General features: G+C 36.7%; 1 protein-coding gene across 2 annotated transcripts in view; it reads right to left on the bottom strand.

Moving 5' to 3' along the window:
- Positions 1 to 21,866, bottom strand: part of vps50 (VPS50 EARP/GARPII complex subunit) — a 101,996-nt gene that overhangs the window by 59,150 nt on the left and 20,980 nt on the right. For both annotated transcript variants that reach the window (XM_008421740.3, XM_008421739.3), the window contains exons 6-11: positions 17,121 to 17,191; positions 16,506 to 16,623; positions 15,400 to 15,435; positions 14,989 to 15,071; positions 4,730 to 4,772; positions 2,971 to 3,069 (exon numbers count right to left, since the gene is read on the bottom strand). In XM_008421740.3, the coding sequence (XP_008419962.2) occupies positions 2,971 to 3,069; positions 4,730 to 4,772; positions 14,989 to 15,071; positions 15,400 to 15,435; positions 16,506 to 16,623; positions 17,121 to 17,191 (450 nt within the window). The remainder of the gene's footprint in view (positions 1 to 2,970; positions 3,070 to 4,729; positions 4,773 to 14,988; positions 15,072 to 15,399; positions 15,436 to 16,505; positions 16,624 to 17,120; positions 17,192 to 21,866) is intronic.

Here is a 21,866-nt window from a genome sequence, read left to right on the forward strand (position 1 = left end):
CAAGTTGCACATTAACCACAGACAGTTTTGGCCATGAATAAAAGTTGTGGCTTAATTCTTGTTGGATATTTGACCATTCTTCTTTCTGTTATCAGAGTTAATTGAAAATGGACAGGGAATGCAAATGTGTGCACTTAGTTCTTGTTTCTAAATGTATTCTGCATAACAACTTCCCTTTCAAAACAGAACGATCATACTAAATCATTAGAAGCCCATAATTAATGGAGTGTGATTGTGCTAAAAAAGAATCAACGAAACTACATTGGTTAACTCAGTTCAGCAGAGAGAAATATACTTTAGAGACATTAATAGCCAAAGTTATTTAGCAAAGAGGTTAGCTAAACATTTCTTTTCTTTAAACCATTTCAACGGAAATCTAAGTGCATTCTTAAAGTTGATAGCTTTACGTGAAAAGTACATCTGGGTATACATATGCTCACGACAGGATCCTCTCTGTTGTTTTGACATTCAAAAGAAACATGTTTTATATTTTCCAGGGAACTGTGAGAGTAATCTGAATCCCACCAATGGGGAAGGTTTGTGCCTGACATTTAGCTGACAGGCTAAGAAGTTATAATGGAATCACAAATGATGACATACATGCTCCATAGCCTTGTTCATTCGAAGACTCTGAACTATTCTTCACTCCAAGGTAACGACAGCAAATCTGTGGAGCTTAAAATATTACCGCACGAGAGAAAAGATATGACAGCGTGATTGTCACAAATATGACAGCCTCTATGATGATTTTCATGGAAATAACAGATATATTGCCTCTCCTTTTCCATTTTTAGTCACTCTAAGGATATTGCATAAGCTTTATCTGTAATTCTTTTGTTTTGTCCTGCCTGATATAAACTCGTGGGCAAGATTACATGTCATCAGAAAGAATTTTTTTATGAGACCACAACTTAAAAAAAATGAACTCCATCAATTAGTCACTTAAGACACAAATTATATTCATTTAGCTGTTGGGGTGCTGAATGTAAGCAAAAAGATACACATTTTAAAAACTGAGGTTGAAATGAGATAAGATAGGATGGGATTCCAAAAGTAAAATATTTATCCCAATTATCAAGCAGGATCTCATTACAAGCAGTCCTAATATCGCAATTAACATAAAATTAAACCTTTTTTATGTATTTTTATTATTCTGGCACTGAGGAGGCAGCATGCTAACTTTAAAAAAATGAGAAAAGGTTCAGTTTTCACCAGCGAGATGAAAACTGTTTTAAACATCATCAAGCAGTGTAAATCAATTTAATTCAGGTGTTTTAGATTTTCAATTGAAGTTTAAAGCTGTCATTAAGATCTAACTTTAGCTTGACCTTTAGCCGCGGGTTGCCACAATATTTTTTCAGAGCCTACAAGACGTTCTGCTCTGTTGCCCTGTTTCTTTTTTTTTTGTTGCCACAGAAATGGCTTAAAAGAAGTTGCAACATATCAAATACTGCTTTAGCCAAATGAACTGAGGCTGAATCAAGTGACAAATGTTCCTACATTTAAATGAAAAAGATGCAACATACAGCGAGCCTCGTGTATTTTTGTACAAGTTATTGAGGACATTTACCACAATAAAAAATACCTAATAACAGACATTCAGAAAAAACAAAGCTACATCAATAACTTAACACCAATTAATGTTGCTTAAAACCCACCAAGAAGATTAGATAACATTCTGCCTTTAACATATAAAGGCGTGTATTTCATTCTGTAATGGTACAACACAAAGAACTGTCTGACGAAGCAGCAGTCATTGACAAATGTACATTTGTGCAATGCATTGTCCTTCAAAGTCCAAATGTACAATGCCTAGTTGAACTACCTTTGTTAAATTGTGGTGAATTCACAAGGTTTAGATTTGAAACAAAAAAGGAAAAAGAAATAAAAAGTTGTGTCTTTACTTTTTATTGGGAGTGGTCTAAATAAACACTGGGAGAGCAATAAAATAGTTACCGAGTATAAATTTTATATATCAATTTGTGAAGTGGGAAGTGTCACGAAAAGTCTTTTTAAAAAAAAAAAAGACTAAAACCGTAAACCTGGTCCACGTGTTATGCGAACTTGAAGTTTTGGGTTTTAAATTGCTTTTCTTTTGTTCACCCTCCATCTTCCTTGCAAAGTTGTGTGATAAAAATGCAACTCTCTTGGATGATGTAATAATAACAAAGGGTTTGTCAATGATGTTGGCAGCTACAGAAATGCACGCGCCAGAGATGAGAACTGGCCAATACTCGTTTATCTCTAATCGATCATCATCAGATCAAATACTGAAACATCTGCCATTTTTTTTCTTATTCAGTGGTTCAAAGCAAAAGATTTGTCACTGTTGTTAGTCTTTTAACTAATCAACCAATCAATAAAAAAAGAATACCTTTCTTTGAGTTTTATTGGAGAAAAAAAAATCTAAATCTGACAAATCTGGGAGACATATGCTTTGTTTCAGATATGGGTATAGCCTTATTGTACTTTTTGATTGGAATCAAAAATGCTTTGACCACAACAACTACTTATCATATCAAATAAGTAGTAGTTTTTTCTATTTATTACTAAGTGCTACAGACTCTAGAAAGAAAACAAATCTTAAGTGGGATTGTGCATTTCCAGACAAATGGTTTGAGAGACAACCCATTGTGTTGACATTGGGTTATTTCCTCAACATTTTTAAAGCAAAGGGTTCTGGGTTGAGCAAATATATTTTTGCTTTGTGTGAGGAGGATATTTTGGTTTTTAAGGTTAAAGTTAATTTATTAGTTCTAAATTACTTTTAGAAATAAACCTCGGCTTGATCACCTCAGCTGAATGAATGTTCTGGAGTAATAGTAGAACAAAAGAAAAATAAATTGCCAAGTGTTATCCTCTTTGAGTCAAGATAAGAGACCCAAACTACAGGAAATAGACAGAAAGGTAGGGCAAGAATCCCATTCAGACATCAACATTCCAAAGGCACAAACTAGACAAACTACTGACCTGGGTTTTCCCAAGGAGCGTGTACGCCTTCTGGACCTTGGTGTAGTGCAACACATCAAAGTGCTTACAAGTCCTAGACAGGGCGACATCAAGCTGCTCCTGGAGACAGAAATAGACAGAAGACAAAGGGGAGGAGGCGGCAAAGTAAGAGGGAGAAAGAAGAGGGATTATCAGTGTTAAGACAGGGGGATTCAGATACACACAGATGTGCAAATGTAAAACTATCAGGCCAAGGGCAGAGTAGCTGGATGTGGATATGAGTGAATATATAACGAAGTGAAAGATAAAGAGATGAAAAGAGAGACGTTGCAAGTAGGACGTGTTCTGGTAGAATTTAAGAAGCAGTGATATGTGTGACGGGTTTGACGCAATAATCTGAGCTCAGACGGCAAAGCGCCTACAAAGGCCAAGCGATCAAATGTCTTGCATCGCCCAATGTTTTCTTAAGCCTTGTGTGAAAATGCTACACAGGAGGATAAAGTAAAAACCTGTAGCTGACGCTCTGAGCCTAATGGCTGACGTGAATTGAAATTAAATTAATCCAAACTTATTGGTTCGACATCTAGGCAAAATGGGCTTAAATTTGATTATATTTCCTGTGATAATAATCGTAGGAAGTGACTTTGAAAAGTATAGCCATGTGCTTTTGACAGTATACATGTAAAGATGACCAAGTCCCTAAAAACAGAAATACGCCTTCTGCAACTGCTGCACCAAACAGTACAACTTTACTGCTAGACAGTCCATGATATGTACATGTAATCAAATTTTAAAATATATTGATATTTATTGATGCTCTTGTGAAATGATTAGTGTATTAGTAAAATCAGCAATCCCAGCCAGTTTGTTTTGGAGTGTGAAACCATCATCATCAATTAGAATTGATACTTTTCCATACCTTGTGGGCATCCCTGGTGAAAAATGTGTGTGTGCTAAAAAAAACAACGAAGGATCTGCTGGTAACATCTTGTTGCCAGATGGCACAGAATACCTTCAGTGATCAAGTACAGGCCACGGCTTGATGGATCCAGGCTGTCTGACAGCAAAAAATGGACCAACACCCCTTTAAATCATACTGTGTCTGTGTGTATTGTTTTGCAAGGCTTTGCTGTATTTTTTTTCAACCATGGTGTTGTGTAGAATTGAAGTCTTTTCATGCTGCTTCAGAACACTTCCAGGGCGACATTCAGAGCAAAATGCCCTTGACTACAAACTCTGCATTAACGTCAACTGGTGGAAAGCGACTTTGGAAATGTGGAACCGTGCTTATTTGCTCACATGTTTACTCTTATGATTTAGAGGATTTTGTATTGCTTGCTTACCGACTCAAGCTCATAGGTAAACAAGCAACCCCAGCAAGTGGCCATATGTGTGTGCATACATTCAAAACTCCCTCCTGTCCACTGACACAACTGTAAGCAGTTTATCTACAGGAGCGCAGCAGCAGTGGTTCTGTTATAATAGCCTCTTCATTATTATTTATCACGCACATGCATCACGACACGAGCAGAGATGGTACAGATACGATTTGCAGGGTCTGCATGCTCGTACTGTTGACTCTGAGATTGTGTCAACATGTGGCAGACAAAAAATGACAACGCCAAACAATCTGAATACGAAATTAAAGCATCATTTGCTTTTTCTCGATTGAAATCTTTAAAAAAAAACACACAAGGCAAAAATCAAATATTGCATTACATGAAGTTTGAACATATTACTTCCAGATAATATCAGTAGTAAAGATGGACTATTCACATACCTCTATTTGCTCAAGAGTGTCTTGTAGTTTAGAGTTCAACTCACTGTGGAATGAAAACAGATTTATTGTCAGTTTCAGAAAAAGTTGTCATTTCTTTTATCTACTGCTTGTTGACCAAACGAAAAAAATAGCAGATGTAAAACATCATTCATGCTCTCCTGGAAATAATTCTATATGAAATATGCTTCAGTTATTACAAAACAAAAATGATTTTGTTTCGTGTCTCCTTTCCATAAACAAGGCAGGGATGGATGCAGCGGAGAACTGATACGGCGGGTATCCCTGTCGCCTCACAGCAAGAACGTTCCAGCTTAAATCTTGGCTGAGCCCTTTCTGTGTGATGTTTCTAAATTCTAGGCTGCTGCTGTTTATCTGAGGGTACACTGGATTCCTTAGGTAAGTTGAAAAAAAATACATCTTATGTTATCTGAAGACTGCAAAGGGTCGCTTGGCCTCGCATCACCCTGTGTCAGATTGGAGATCAGATCTGACGAGGTGTGTTCTCTCCACCTTGTACCGTGACGGCTGTGACTCCTGCGATCCTAAAGTCCATTAAGCTGGTCGAAGACTTGTGTCGACGCCTTCCGCAGAATACCAAACCAGGCTCCATTATCTAGTATTCCAGTAAACACCAGCAGTTAAAATCTAGCACTGTTGTTTTCTGAAGCAGTATTACCCAAGATTCAATGTTGCTTGCCAGAATGAATGCTCGGCTTCACCAGCCTGCTGGTCCATTTTCATCTACAGGAGCCATCCATATATTTAGCCTGTGTGTTCATTCTCAATCTTCTCCAATCCAGGCTCCATTTTTCCTGCCAGAACATTCTCTGGTTCTCCAACACTCATCTTGCCAGGACACTGTTGAGCCTGGCTCCTTTTTCAGTTTCCATTTCTCTGCCCGACTCCATTTGTTTTCCTAAGCCCTGCACTGTTGCAAACAACTCGTGAACTTTCCTGAGTGTCTTAGTCACATTTGAATGCACAACTCGTTTAATTAATAACTCAATATTGTATACGAGACGTCTTCACTGTCTTTGCGGTTGCCGTTCTGCTTTTGCCTCTACTCAGAAAATGCTTTCATCTGAAAAGCTGCACAGCAGCAGCAAGCATTGCGATTGTTTTGTCGATCCCGAGACACCAAGTCATTTCCCTTGTGACTCTGCCACCCTTTACCTCCATTCACAATCATCTGCTGTTCCACCGTTCCCCCTGCCTCTGTGCTCGCTTGGCTTGCGGTCTTTACCAGGTCAGCTTGCTCTTATGTTGTGCCTTGTGAGACTGCGGCAGCCGAAGGGAGTGTGTGTCCTTAACAGATTGCTAATGAAGCATCTTAAGTTTTACTTGGAGAGAGAGAGAATGATGAGGAGGCGGTGGAGAAATGAAGAAGAGATGCTAGACTAAGTCAGAAATGCTCAGTTCCAGTAAGAGGTTTTACACACACTCGTCGTTGTAATGAATATCATAGTAATTTGGGGCTTTTATTGATTTATCTGAACCGTTTTCTTCTAGACAGATAATAGGATTTCAATTATCTTTACAGACAAGAATTGGAAGCTTAAATTTAAATAATCTTTGCTGAATTTCCCTAAAATTAGACAGACTGGAATATACATAAATCACCACTAAGATTTCGTTAATGCTCCGTTGCAAGTTTCACACACTTTTTGTAGGCAACAAAAAGACTTAAATCTTTACTTTTGCTTTCTTTGTCCATTCTAAAACCAGTTGTTGATTGATGGCATCGGTCCTGTGAGATCATGCATCACATTTTTAAGCGTATAGTTTTGATTTACGATATCAGATTCAGGGTACGACCCTCACCATTATGTAACCACTGCTATACTTGACTGGTTAAAAAAAGCAGCTTCACTCCTCCAGTGGCAAAATATTTAAATCCTTTTCTTTTTTCTTAAAACTCTCGGGGAGTGTTTGTGAGGATAGCCCTGAATTTCATTCCAGCTTGAAGGTGTCAATTTTTAAGCAGGGGGTCTGTGTCAATTCATTCTGGTGTTAAATTCACCTTGGTATTACGGGAGTTTCCAGTTCCTGGTAGGCTTGAGCCTTGGTGGGCTGTTTTTGAATACCTTCACCAAATCCCTTTTTATTTAAGAAACATAAGATACATTTGACGATGCAAATAAATTTGATGTCAAAACCTAAACTATTTCTGCTGAAAGTTAAGAAAAATTATGAAATTCTGAGATTGTGGTACCTATAATCGCTATTAGTGGAGTTGGAACAGATTAGACTCTCAGCTACAATAGAAGACAGCAGGCCAAAGCTAATACCCTCAGTAGAGACAAAGATAGGAAGCCAAGGCAAAGAAAATGGAAAAAGTTAGAAAGCTGGCTCAACTACACAAGGATGAATTGATCGGCGTCAGGTCCAGACCGTTGAGGAAATACATTAGAATGTTCATAGGCGAGGCCCAGAAGAGTGAAAAGCAAAGGCTTCAGACTTCTGGCAAACACAAAAAGGAGATACACCCTCGGAGCTCACGCCAAGAGGATAAACATACTCTGGTTCATTGCAGAATATTTTAGCTGGTCCCGATGTTCCAGTCTAGCAAAGAAACTGGAACTAAACCACACAGTGAATGATATTAAAAAAGAGCACAGGGAAAAGAACAGAAGCCAGTCCCTAGAAAATGACAGCAATTAAACGTTAATGAACAATAACGGCTAGGAAGAAGTAGGTGTCAACATGGCCCACACTCAATAGTTGAAGTTCAGACATGCATATTCAGACTTTTTTTTTCACAGCTGGATAACATTGAACTGGTATCTGTATTCACTTATGCTTTGATTTTTCACCTTCATGTAAAGTCTGTATTGATTTATTGAGCCTTTTCAGGGTGGAAGCCGTCACCAAAGGACATGCCAGTTCAATTTAGGGAAGTAGAACATAGTAGGGAAGATTTTTATTTTATTTTATTTTTTCCAGCAATTCATACACACAGAGTGATTAAGGTGTTGCTTTCTGTTTAGATTATTACAAATTGCAGGCTAATAAAACCCCAAATTCAGTTTCTTAAAAGAAAAGAAATTCATACACAGGCTGTACTTTACAATACCTAATCAAGGCTTGACATCACCATCATCTCAAGGCTTTGGTTGTAGCTCAGTAGCTGCCTTCAGGAAAACTGTCAACTTTACTTCTCCACCATTGTCAAGGCCATAATTATGCTTAAACAAAAAAATTCCTGCATTAAAAGTAATTGTATTAATTTGTCCTACATTCATCCAACATTCATTGGTTTATAAGCTATACTCGTTTAAATGAACAGAAATAAATCCTTGGAAAGCATCACTCAATTACAATTACTGTTTATAGGCTTGTTTTTCCTTTTGAACGGAATTGCTAGAATGGATTAACTTTTAGACGACACCAATTTACTGAGATTAACTTGTGCAAAAGAAAAGCAGCTAAAAGGCATTCCTCTAAAGCTTAATAGTATAACCAGGAAGGCTGACGTATATATTACTCACTGAATCTGAAAAATGGAAATTGAACCTGCGTGTTTCTCGCCATTATCTTTAGCACACTGATTATTATAAAAACAATCTCTCGCTTCTGTTAATCCGTTCATATCCTGCGTAGACGTGGAATAATTATTGTGCATTCTTGTGTGCACAGCTGCTGTTCCTCCCTAATACAGGCACTCTTCTATGATCAGAAAGAATTCATAAATAACATATGAGAAGAAAAAGCTAATTAACAATCTGTTCCCTGCAGCGGCCACTGGGTTTCAGCAGGGTCATGTACAAATCTGGGAGATTTTTTTCACCCCCTTTTAACTTATTTCAATTAATGCTGGCATTAGGAGGCTGCAGGGCTTTGAGGCTTGTCCCTTTACACTGATTTGCTGACTTGCTAAACAAGCATAAGCGTCTTAAAGGGTCCTACGGATGTTCGTGTTTTGTGGGAGAACCATTTTTGGCTGCAGTCGTGGTAGCCAGTATTACAAAGCAGGTGGGGAGGGAAATAAGAGGCATGGGGTGGGCTTCGAAGGGCACATTATGCTACCACAAGAGCAGACGAGGTTATATGCAGGAGCGAAAGGCCAACAGGTGAGACTTTCACCAAGGTTGAAGAGCTTTAGTCCAAGTGAGAATGCCTGACCACGAGATTTAGTTATTTCTCGTCGACGTCTCTGCAGATGTTGCTTGTTTTTCTGCACAAGTTAAGTTCTGGTTGTAGATTTCAAGGTGAAAGGAGCGAAAGGAGTAGCTTTGATCTAGAGTTGTACTTTGCTTTCACTGTGTTTTCACAGAAGAAATCATTTCAACCTTGGGAACGGTGTTAAATCAAATCAGATGACACATTCACAGAAACAGATCTGAAGGAGGCCTTCTCTCATTTCAAATAGCTTGGCAAAAAAAACAACAATCCCTCTGTAGAATCTGAGTAAATGCATAAAAGTGACTAATTTAAATGAAGATTTATTTTCTCATCCCCTAAATAGTTGATTTGTTTAGCGCACAGTTGGTATAAAAAAAATAAAAAATAAATAAAGCCAACTCTTATCCCAAGCAAAAATCTGAATCTGAACATTTTATCAGCTCTTAAGAACAATCACATTCACTGTACCCGGCCACTCCTGCTCTGCTGTAGGGCATCAAATCTGTTCAAATGATAATGTGATGTCCAAATGAGGAAGCTCTGCCTTGTAGCACAGATTGTTTGTCTCACTGCCACGTTAACAAGACTGGCAACATTTTCTAACAAATCCTAAAACAATTAAAAATATCAATTTCAAATATTCTCCAAGACTCCAGATAACAATCGCACTGAAAATCTTTTGTTAGTTGTTATAAGATCCAATTTGCAGACACTTTATAAACAATATGATTAGACTAGATACATTTGATTTGATGATAATAGTAATAATGAGTACTAGTAATACATATGAGTACGAAACATTCAACTAGTTTAAATATGTATACTTTCTTTCCTACCAATCATGCAACATAATCCTGAACTGGCATTACATGCAAATACTCCACAGTCTGGTTTTGGTCTTCTTGGCATCTGAATAACATTAAATCAGACTAAATCCAACACCTTAAGAAATCTGGAGTAGATTGGACTTATCCTAACCAGTGTAGGATAAGTGAAATACCAATTTCATCAATCTGTAAATAAATAGCCATTTCAACGCTATTTAAAACAAAGCCTAAAGAAAGCAGCGACATTGGCCTGTTATTTCTAAGACAGTGTGAGTGTATCTGCTAGTAACTCAAAAACCAAAACAATTCACGGGTCAATGAAAAACTCAAATTTGATGTGGCAAACTAAAAATAAGTCTTTTTTTTTTAGAAATTCTGTTTTTTTGCTGTTTTGTTTTTGTTATTTTTTACTTTGGAAAATTAAGTACCAGTAATTGTAATCTGGAAGCTTTTTTTGCTGGATTTTCATTCCCTTAAACCTATTTATCTCCGAATAATAAACAAATACTAAACATTTTTAGACCTTTTTTAACAACGTAGGAACCCCGGAGACATCCTCCACTGGTACAATTGCTTTACATGTAAACACACTGTAAGATCTAAACGGTGCATAATGAATGTGCAAGCATTTCTCACCAGGAGTGTTATTTAAACTTTTATATACCGATTGTTGTATGCTGCTTTTTCAGCATATGTCAGCATGGGGAATTTCAAAGTACATCCCATGAGGAGGTTTAATAAATGAGATCCTATAAAAAAAAAAGAAAAAAGAAAGAAAAACGGGATTCCCACAGCGATGGGGAACGTTTCGCTTGCTTCATGCTGACTCAATTTATTACAGAAGCAAAGAAAAAGTCAGGTCAACAAATATACCTTACTCTGCTTTGTTTTCTCTCTTTCTGGCTCTGTAAATTTCCACAAATGTGCATTTGAAATGTAAAACAAAACATCTAAGGAACATTTTGTTTAAATATTACAAAAAAAATAAATAAATAAGCTTGGACCTCTCTGGTTGCCTACTCTACTAATTCATAAGAAAACCCTAATTAATTCACAAAATCAGAAAGGAACTATATTAACTGTATCAGATAATCAGATTACCTATTAAATGTTCCTAGACCAATAAGAGAGTAAAAAAAAACAACATTAAATGACAACAAATGGCAACAAAGCAGCAGCTTAACGTACATACTACCTTAACTATATCCAAAACATAAAACTGATTTCTATTTAACAGAAGATATAACGTAATTCTGCAATAAATGATGGGATTATACTGAAGAAAAATAAAGATATTATACAAAGTCAGTAGCTGGATGACCGTTTTGTTATTCTAAGGAAACCTGAAGCTGCTCTGAAGTAGTCAGGGTTGTCTTTCTGGGCTTGTGTTAGTTGCTTGGTGGGGAAAACAATTTGACCTTAAAACAATGAAGAAGAAAACTTTACCTGAAGATTTTTTACTATTAATACAGAATATTAATCTATTAATCACTGTCATTTTCATAGATGTGAAACAGAAATAGTTGATTTGAGGGTTTAGAGTTTAGCTAATAGACTAAGTTAAGGCTTCAGGATAAGATGTAAGCCATTGCTGAGATACATCATTATGAATTATTAAATTATGGCTAAAAAAACATTTATCTGAGGTCACAATGACCTTTTAGTTCATCCACAAGTCCAAATGATAACTGATGCCAAATATGAAAAATATTCCCTGATGGCATTCCTGGGATATTGCACTCATAAAATGAAATGGACGAACGGACAGACGGGCCCAAAGCAAAACATCCTCCAGCCGGCTACATTTCATTTTATAATCATCACAGAACATTTCTACACAGACACACCCATCAACTGGCCCGAGTGGAGGATTTTAAAAATCAGCACCAAATATATGTATAGGCTGTTGCCAAAGGTCCATCCAAAGCTGATTAAGCCTATCACTGGCAGCGAACTATCTCAGTGCACAGGCGTTTTGAACCCTGGCACCTGTGGTGAAATTCCCAACACTGGCAGTGATGTGTTTTATAATTGCCTGAGCTACAGAGTACATGCAAGGATGAAGAAAGAGAAGGTTCATGCAACAATCTGTGTTCAGAGGAACAAATTATAGCACAGAAAAGACAGCCACATAAGATATTAAACAAGTATTACCATAGAGGCTTTTATAATTAGGGTTTATGTAATTATTATTACTGCCTTAAGGGGAAGAAAAAGTTCAAAATCGCTGGAATTTGAGAAGGTTGTCTAACAGGGATTATTGTGAATCTGCTGAGCCATTACTTAATGAAAACAAACATGATATTCACATAAAACAAGACCTACATTGTGATGGACAATTCATTAATCCCAGTCTGACGTGCCTTACGTTCCACTAAACCGTCTTAAGTATATTATAGTTAACTTGAATCCACTATAGTTCAGCATCTACAGTCAGTCAGGTTAGTTGGTCTCTTCACTAAAAGAACTGGTAGGAACCAACCGAGCAACCAGCAACTGTGGAAGATTTACATCAGAGAGAAACTAAAAAAAACGCTTGTTTTGCAGAAATGTAAATTTCTGCAAAACAAGTCTCCATGATGTAAATGTAAATTTCTGCAATGTTATTGTGTACCATCACATTCCCATTGTTAACACTTTCATAACCATCTACCATAGTGCATCAGTTTATTTTTTCACTAGTTTGAGGGATTATGAGTATATTCAGTCACAGCACGCTCAAATTCCACTTGCAATTTAATTCAATTCTACATAATTTAAATTTTGTCTTTAATATTTGTTCATTTTGATCCTGTTTAGACCAGTTGACTAATATAACATATTTTGGATTATGATGTTATGTACTTGAGCCATATCACAACATTTCATTACACAAAAATTTCCAAGACGAAATTAAGTTGAGCCAAGACGTTCTTATAAAGGACTCACCAGTAGGTGAACTTTTATAAATCCATCTGAGAATCAAACAAACATGGGCCTAACAAACAGAGTTTTAGGTCTTTAGAACTCCAGAACCTCCTGTGAATAAAAAAAAAAACGCCTTTAAATTGATTCTGTAGACGACTCATCTCTGAACATGTCTCCATGATGTAGCTTTTATGTAGAAGGAAAATCCCCCAGAAATAAAAATACATTTTTTAAACACTTGACGATATGCCTTTATGATTGCACAGTTCTAAAATGAGGCATATTTTAGAACTGTTATTGCTGGAACATCAAGCATCCTGCATGGCGAGGTGAGCGAAGCGTTTTGGACAATGTAGTATTACATTAAGTAATTCACATCAGCTTTGTTTGCTAATTACATTTATCAGAAAGTACTGTGGGTCTATAATTTTCTTGAAACAAAAAGCTGATATGCAATAGCCTGAAAAGGATTTAAATATGGAGCCTCAAGAAGAAAAAAAAAAGGGGTGGAGATGCCTGGCAGATGACATGCAGATCTGATTACTTAAGTAATAAAAAAGATTATTTAATAATGTTCCGCATCCTAAAATGTTTAACACATTTCTAAGAGACCAGAACGACATGAAAATTGGATAGATATTCTGGAGAGTAATCGTTTTGTTCTTTTCTCTCAGTTGGTCTTTTTCTCTTCAGAGTGGATAACAATGAGAAGGTTTCAGCATCCCATTATTCACATGTGTATAATATTTGTTCATGGATCAGATTTCCCTCTTTTTCACAAAGCTGGTATTGTTAAAATAGTCCCCTAGTCATTTTTTTTTCAACATTTCATCAGCATAGGACAAGTACATTTTTATTAATGACTATAAAAGCTTCAGTTAGATTAAGTGCCCCAGCATGAGGAGTTAAAAAGCTATTCTGAATAAAATCACACGAATAAGAATGATGTCAAAACAATAAAATCTGGTTGGGCTCTGTGACCAAAACATATTTAAACAATTGACCAACATACAGTACGTGTGTGCTGCTTGCGGTCTTAAAAGTTTTATATATTTACATCAATCAATCTTAAACACAACAAATTTTATTCCTACTCTACATCCAAAAGCAGGAAAAATACATTTGTTGGAACATTTAAACGTCAAGGGTGGATGTTTAAAAAGTCAGTGAGCTTCAGTAACGTTTCCTCACATGTAAATGAAAGTCTCCTGTGATTCAATCGTTTCTTTTAGTTGCCTTTCCATTGACGTGTTTCACAGTTTAACCATCTGCATGTCATAGCTCACTGGGTGCCTGCCAGAGTCTCTAAATCTTGTAATTGGATGTTTTCTCAATAGGGGATAAGCAGTAATAAGCTTAAATTGGAAGCTGCCAGATGTATACCAAATATGCCATCGTGTCTCAGAAGAAAACTCGGCCTGCAGTGAGACAACATTCACTGTCCTGTAGCTGGAAACTTACTGCCTTGCAAACTATTCATAACTCCTTAAACTTGTTTACACTGATATACAACCACAAACTTCAGTGTATTACAGTGAATTTATGAAAAAAAAAAAAAAAAACTAACAAAAAGGAGTTAATAATTGGAAAGTGGATGGAAAATAATGATATATTTTAATTTTTTTCACGAAAAAAAATTTGAGAAGAGTGGCATGAATTTGTGTTCAGCTCCTCTGTATCAATTCCTTGTTGATTCAGCTTTCAATGAAAATAAAGTTGCAAGTCTTGGGGTATTGTCCGTACATGCTTAACTTGTCTATATACTCCAGTACTTGAGGTACTTCAACTTTTAGATTTGTCCCTGGTCAAACATTCCTGAATTAAATGGCTGAACTGCCTTAGATTTTGTTAATATTCATTAGATTTAAGGCTGAATTTAAAAAAAAAATACACGCCACACAGTTCAGATTTTTCTTTGCAAAGTTCTGTAAGCATATTTTGTGCTGATCTATCGTCATAAAATCCAATTAAGATGTATTGGATTTTGTTTTTTTTTATAATGTAACGTGGAAAAAAATCAATAGTTATTACTAGTTTTTCAAGGCACTTTTAAACATTTTAAGCCTTTCACATTGTGGGAGGAGCCACACTGCAGCCACAAAGAAAGTGCAATAGGAAACAATTCCCTAAGTGAGACATCTCGAAGCAGATCAACCAACTTCCAACCTTGAGAAAGGAGGGTAAAAATCAAAAACGTCTGGCAGTCTTCGATCTGTTTAATCAAAGGAAACACGATTTAAAAACAAAAAAAAAGATCTGTGAGTGTCTGAGCGGAACTGAAATGTGATTTTTCCAAAACCACACAACTCTGATGTCCTACTTCTATCACGAAATGTTGCTAGTAGCAGGTTTTGCCTCCCTTGGACTCGGCTGCACCACCACATCAATCTGCTCATACTGTACCTGATGCAGCTATAGTGTTTGAAGGTGCTGGCCGCCTTTTGACATTCCAGACAGAGCTGGATTGCACCGGGATAGTCTTCCTCCTAAAAGAATGCAGAGCAGTGAGGTCATTTAATGCATTTCACAAACAGGCAGAAATTTCATAGCATTTTTATTGTAAACGCTTCCTGCCACAAAGACTTTAGATATAAATAGCAAAAAAGGGCTTGGTTGAGGCATTGATATGTTTGCCCTTCTCTTTGTATTAGCTTCCTGACCCAAAGAATTATTGTTTATCTAAAAATAGTCGCCACAGCGGACACCGTCCTGGCAACCTTGGGCGGAATAGCGATTGCAAAAACCCCTTCATGATGTTTGACCTTTTAAGTCGTTTATGAACATTTCTGTGGGAGTTTGTAGGGATTACAGTACCTCGAGCATCTCGCTGAGTCTTACATCTGTCCTTTGCTGTAAGGTGAAAAGAAGAAGAAAACAATATCAGATCAAACAATATATCCGTATTAGCATATTTATCAACATATCGTGTCGGATATTGTCTTAAATATCATTGCATTTGTTGATCAAACTATACCTTTAAATAGATAAAAATTATGTGGCACTGAAGGCTACTTTGAATCATTTCTCAGACAAGGCATGAGCCAGTTACTGGTATTAAGGTTTTACACAGATGCATATTCAAAATGCAAAAATATTCTGTTCATTTCTATTCTTTCAAGACTGCTGCCTGAAGCAAAGCCGCAATGCTTTTCCATTAACTGAGAAGAAAAACAAAGTTTAGCTATTTAAGAAATATTTCTGGTTGCAAGAAACATTCATGAGTGGAAACAAAAGGAGTAACTTATTAGAAACACAGAGTTTTAAATCCTGGCAAGATACAAACAGCATCTCATTTAACTGGTGGACTTAAGGCATTTTATATTTGTGTTGCTCTATAAAGAGGAGAAAGACAAAAATCGAACAATATTCTGTACAGTTATCTTTAGAAAGTATTACGTAAAGTAACGAAAAATATAGCTTTATTTTAGCTATTAATTGGGGCCTGCCGCAGCAGAGAATAGGTATGCCTTGCTTTTCAAGGCTTTTCAAGGCATTTCAATGCCTCCGTGCCAGGCATGGAAGGCACCTATCGCTCAATACCTCGAAATAACTGCCGCATGCGGCTCGTACCGCTGCGTGCACCCAACCATACCCAACAATGTATATATCTAAACATGCGGCTGGATCTCGGCATGCGGGCTATTATTTCTGTTGGCATTTCGAGTAACCATGGCGACGTAATTAGCGAAGAACGAGCCAAATGCAAATCAAAACAAATTATGACACTGTTTTGTGTCAGTAAGGCTCAAAACAGATAAAAAAAAATTGTCTCCCCCTCTGTGTCTCTACTTACAATAGATTGTATTTACAAGAAATCCTTAATGAATTAATTTGTACAAAAATGATTTTGCTGGATAGTATTGATTTTGATTGCTTTGTGAGTGTTAAATCGCATTACATTTGAGGTTCGTTAACATTACCAGGGTCTTGATGGTCCTCAGTGACTTAAGTAGCCCTGTCAGCAGCTGTCGCCTCCTCTGATTGGCTAACAGACCCAGGCTGGCCTCCGTGAACTCCTCCTTGGAAACTCTGAGTTGTCTTCCCAAAACAAACCCCAAAGTGAGTTTGACCAAGTTTAATCATGTATAAGGCACTATATATTCAAACAGGAAGCAGGAAAAAAAATACAGCCAAAGGAAAAAAGCTGGGATGTAGCTTTAATGTCCTTAACAATTAAATCCATCCATAAGATCAAATATCTGTAGCAGAAGTTGAATTATTAATATTATTGTGAATTCATTTCAATATTAAAAGTGCATATTTCTTGAGTCATAATATCTGACAGGCCTTTTTGGCTCAAATGCTGTAAGCAGTCAAATCCTGACTCCAGCCAGGCTGAATCTACCCCGAGTTTATATGTTGCCACATTTGCAACTTCTGCGTTGTTATCAAAGTGGGCTCAAAACAATCAATTTGAGCAGATGGAGAATACATGAGAGAAAATTACCACGGTCATGAGACAGGCATTTTATTTGCAGGGGCAATTTCTGCAAGGATAATTTATTTTTGGGTAGCATGTTACAGAAAATCATTACCTTCTTGCATTAGTGCAAATGACTGCTGCCAGCTGCAGATTGGCCTGTAATGCTGTCACTCTCTCCAGTTCCTGTGAAAAAAGGAGGACAATATTTAAAAAAAAAATCATAATTACTTTCTTCAATCTGAAAGGTTTACAAATGCCTTTTAAAGAATTGGGAAATTGATAGTCCTGTCATGACTTAGTAAAAGTCTGATCAGATGATTCACAACAAATGAAGGAACATCTGTGGATGGATGTAAGGTATTGAATCAGGCAAGATCACAGAAAAAAAGTGTTTTCGACCTTAACAAGTCTGACTCCTTTGATTTCTAGATACCTAAATCTGCCACAATAATCTGTTCAACCAACATTTTGTAAGTTCTGCATGAAAAATGTGGGGATAATTCAGTCATTGTGCCGTTCAGTAAGCATACATGTTCTGTGTCCCAGAGATTGTGTATTTAAGAGCAGCATCTGCAAATCAACCCAAAAGTAAAAGAAAAAGACCTTGTGAAGATTCTAGAAGTAACAGGGTGGCAGCATCATGTTTTGGGAGAGTTGCTGAACACACCATGTCATCAGGAGTAAAGTATATGTTAAAGAAAAACTCCTCTAAATTGACAATTACCCTAACAACACTGCAAAATTAGGCTCAAAGTGGCAGAACAACAAAGTCAAAGTCCTGATATCAGTCGCATAGAAAATGTGTGAGCCTAGAAACTATTGACTAGATCACACCAGTTATGAAAGGGAGAAAAGGCCAAAACTTTGGCAAACTGTTGTGAGAAGCTTAAGTACACAAAAAATGTTTGATTCAATTAGTAAGGCAATACATTTAAATATGTGAATCTAAGGAGGTAAAAACACATTTTTAAAGCAGTTCTGTGAGTCCTTGGTAAATAGAAATACTTTTGTAACCATAACTGGTCTAGAAAAGCCTGATTTCAGTTGGATTGAATGTCAGATGGAGCAAAAGCAGCATATGAAAGTATCAGATTTCAACTGCATATCAAACATCAGAGCACTTCTGAATCACAAGGACTCTGCTGTGAGTAAACGCACAATTCAGTTATGGAGTCATCGTTTGAGTCCCAACGAATAATACAGCGCAAGAAAACAATTCCTAAAATACATCTAAGAAAAAGAGCGAAACCTTTTGCTCTTCAGAGCTGTGACATTTAGAGAAGCGTCAATGATCAGTCTGGTCTGAGAGTTCGGCAATCATCCCACTTCAGTGACCTCTGACGAGAACAAGTACACCCTCAGACAACGCGGGGCAGCCTCTTCTTGTTTTCTTTGTCCTTTTATTGTGGCGATCTCCCAGATGTCATGCCGGAGGTGTAAGATGCTGGTTGCTTGATCTTATTTTCAAAACCGTATCGCCCTTTTGCAAAAAAAAAAAAGAAAAAAAAAAGGTTCCAGTGCTCTCAAAAAAAAAAAAAAAAAAAAGTGTCTCATAACACTGTCAGATAAAAAAACAAACCTTTCATCAGGAGAATATGATCTGAGGAAATCCATTTTAACGGTAATAAAAACAGAAAAACAAAAGTGCTAATTCAGCTGCGGGCACAAGTTCGGTAAGTCCTTTCAAACCAATCTGGCCTCATGATCTTGACTGTTGACGAAGACCTTGATAAGAAGCAAGATTACGTTGCAAGAGTTTATTCAGTAGCAAGGATTTTCTCCGGAGGGACTTGCGCCTTGTGATGATTTTGTTTTGTTTTGTTGGGGGTTTTTGGGGGTCAGAAAAAGAATATGAAAAAAAAAAAAGTTATGCTTTAACCAGAAAAAAAACAAAATACTTAAACCTCTATTCACTTATTTACGCAAGATTTTTTTTTATGTAAACTCAAAAAAATCTATGCAAACTATGCAAACTCTTAGTCATGAGCAATATTGTGACTTTTAAAAATACATTTTTATGTTAGGAAAATTAGAGATCTGGTAAAGTGCACAGAAAAACTTTAGATTTACTCTTTAACCAACAAGAAATGTCTGCCCTTTACGTCCCTTCAAAATGCCCTTTTCATACTGTCAGTCTAACCAAAATAACCTCTCTCGGGTCATTTGTGGTCAATAGTACTCTGGTTGATCACCACCCTCTTAGCACACCCCACATGCTCACAGTCAGAAAGTCAAAACCTTAGTCAGCAAGAAGCTTGCCTCCCTCCGAGCGAGAAACCCAATCAACCTTTTGGATGAAATTGAAATCAATAAGCTAATCAAATCTTTTGCCAGTTTGACTTTGTGCGTTTAATTATTATTATTATTATTATTATTATTATTATTATTATTATTATTATTATTGTCTAAAATGGCAAAGTAATTTCTTTAAATTAATGCACCAAAAATGCCTTCATAAAAATCATCCTTCAGATCAAAGATAGAAAGGACAACACTGCATCCACTTCTTGTTTAATCAGTATCCGAGATTGTAAAAGAAAAAGATCATCACTGAAATGATTCAGATCAATTAAACAGATTGAATTCTTTGTTAATCTAGAACTTATCTTCTATGTTCTGGATTAGTCGTGTGTAGTAAATACACACAACTAATATGTAATCAAGACAGCAGCTCTGCATGAAAGGAATATAATAAAACACGGAAAGGGCATGGAGATGGTTGCATTAAAAATAATATCCAAAATGACTATGTCTGCTAAGTAGTAACATATGGCCAGGTACAAAAAGACCTGCCAAGTCCACCTGAGGAAAAAAATGAATCCAGCTGATTGTATCCAATGCTCTCATCATGCAGCTAATTGAGTCTTAATTGTAAAACTCTCCTATGAGCAGTCTTCAAAGTAGTGCAAAATTCACTGAAAAAGAAAATCTGAAAATGGCTGTGCAGAAATAAAATGAAATAAAAGACTGAGGGTGCACAAGCAGCGGTTCCACAGCCAAAATCCTAAAAAAAAAAGAAAAGAAAAAGAAAAGAAAAAAAGCATCATCACTGAACATAAACACATTCATAAATGTTTTAGCAATTCCTGTTTTTATTAAAGCATATCTGTAGTAATAACGTAAACAGGCATGAGTATTTGAAATGGCAACGTGTGCATTTGGAGGTAAACCTGACCAAAAAAAAAGTAGCTACTCATTTTCTCAGAAGCTAATCTTTTGCAGGAAATATGACTGTCATTACCGACACATAGCAGCGAAAAAAGGAAAACTGAATTTGGAAAAGGCCTTGTTATACGTGCACAGTGACACACTGGAAAAGGCACAGAGAACTTTGATTGAAATAAAAACAGAAACACGCACACACACACAACACTACATGCGTTGAACATGAAGAGAGCCCAGAATCCAGCCTGAGGCTCTGACTCGTTCTACCCTATATTACCCTGACAGCTCCGCGAGCTCATTCTGTGTGAGAGGAAATACAGAAACTGTACAACAGTGGTGGGTTATAACCGACAGGTTTTAATAGTCAGCCCACTTTCAACGTACAGGAGAACCGGAATCTAATATAGTGTCCAGGCAGATTGCAGTTCTATACAGTCCGAGTGGGAGAAAGAAATTATTAGTCATAAGGGAAGTTTTTCTCCAGGTGTTTTATTCATATATTCATGAAAGGTCCACTCTGTGACCCCTTCAGCACATTAACTCTGCCCTGCCTCCTTACATTTATACATACATTACATCGTAATGATGCTGCAGTTTGGGCTTTGCTCAACTCACTTTGTTGTGCTGAGTGCAGTAAAAAGTAAAATACGGGGCCATTTTGGTCTAGGAAGCCATGAGTTATAAAAGGACACTCCAGTATCTGAAGGGTGCCAACAACTTAAAATATTATTCGGAACCTTGGATTTTTTTTTATTTCTCTGCAATGTCACAAGACCACAACCTTTAATGGATTTTACTGGGTTATGATGTGACAGAGATAAACAAATTGTGCAAATATTAAAAAATCACAACAACCAGCTTTTCCAGATTTTTCAAAACCTTTTACGAATAAAAACAACAAAAAAAGATGTAATTCTGCATCTACAATTTGTGGAACCACATTTTGTTGCCAGAACAACTGCATGCTTTTTGGAGCCTTTAGTATGTTTTCCAGGTTTACCCTGCGATTGGCTACCTTTCTTCTTATATCTAACTTCCCATCATCTCTGACCAGTTTTCACACGAGTGCTGAAGAAAAGAACCCTAACAACAAGATGCTGCCACATCCATAGTTAACTGTGGGCCTGTTGGACTCAGGGTAAAGCACAGTGTTAGCTTTCCACCACATTATTTTCCATATTTGACACTTTTTGACATGTGCAAAGGTTTAAGTATTTTTTTTTTTTTTCCAATATAACCTAACCTTGCATTAAACATCTCCACAACTTGAACCCTGATCTGTCTGCTGTGTTCCTTAGTTTTCATGGGGCTGTTTGTTCACTAATGTTCTCTAACAAACGTCTGAGGTCTTCACCAAACAGGTTATTAGTAGTATTTACTAATTATGTGGCTTCTCAAGGCAATTGGATGAGCTGGATTTATTTGAATGTTTCAAAATACAAGGGGTGAATATGTTCAATTTTACAATTATGTCCTACTTTGTAATGGTCTAACACATAAGAGCTTTGAACACTAGTTTGTAGTTGTAATGTTTGCAAATTGTGAAAACTTCAAGTGTGTGAATTTTTTATTTTTTTTTACAATCACATACTCCAAAAACAACTGCAGAGCCACATAAATTTTTTCCTATTCTGCTAAGTTAAGTCATTTCAAACCCACTCATACCTGGAAGCTACACTTCCAAATTCTTGGT

This window comes from Poecilia reticulata, chromosome 11 (genome assembly GCF_904066995.2).
Source record: "Poecilia reticulata chromosome 11, P_reticulata-male-v2, whole genome shotgun sequence".
Classification (NCBI taxonomy): Eukaryota; Metazoa; Chordata; class Actinopteri; order Cyprinodontiformes; family Poeciliidae; genus Poecilia; species Poecilia reticulata.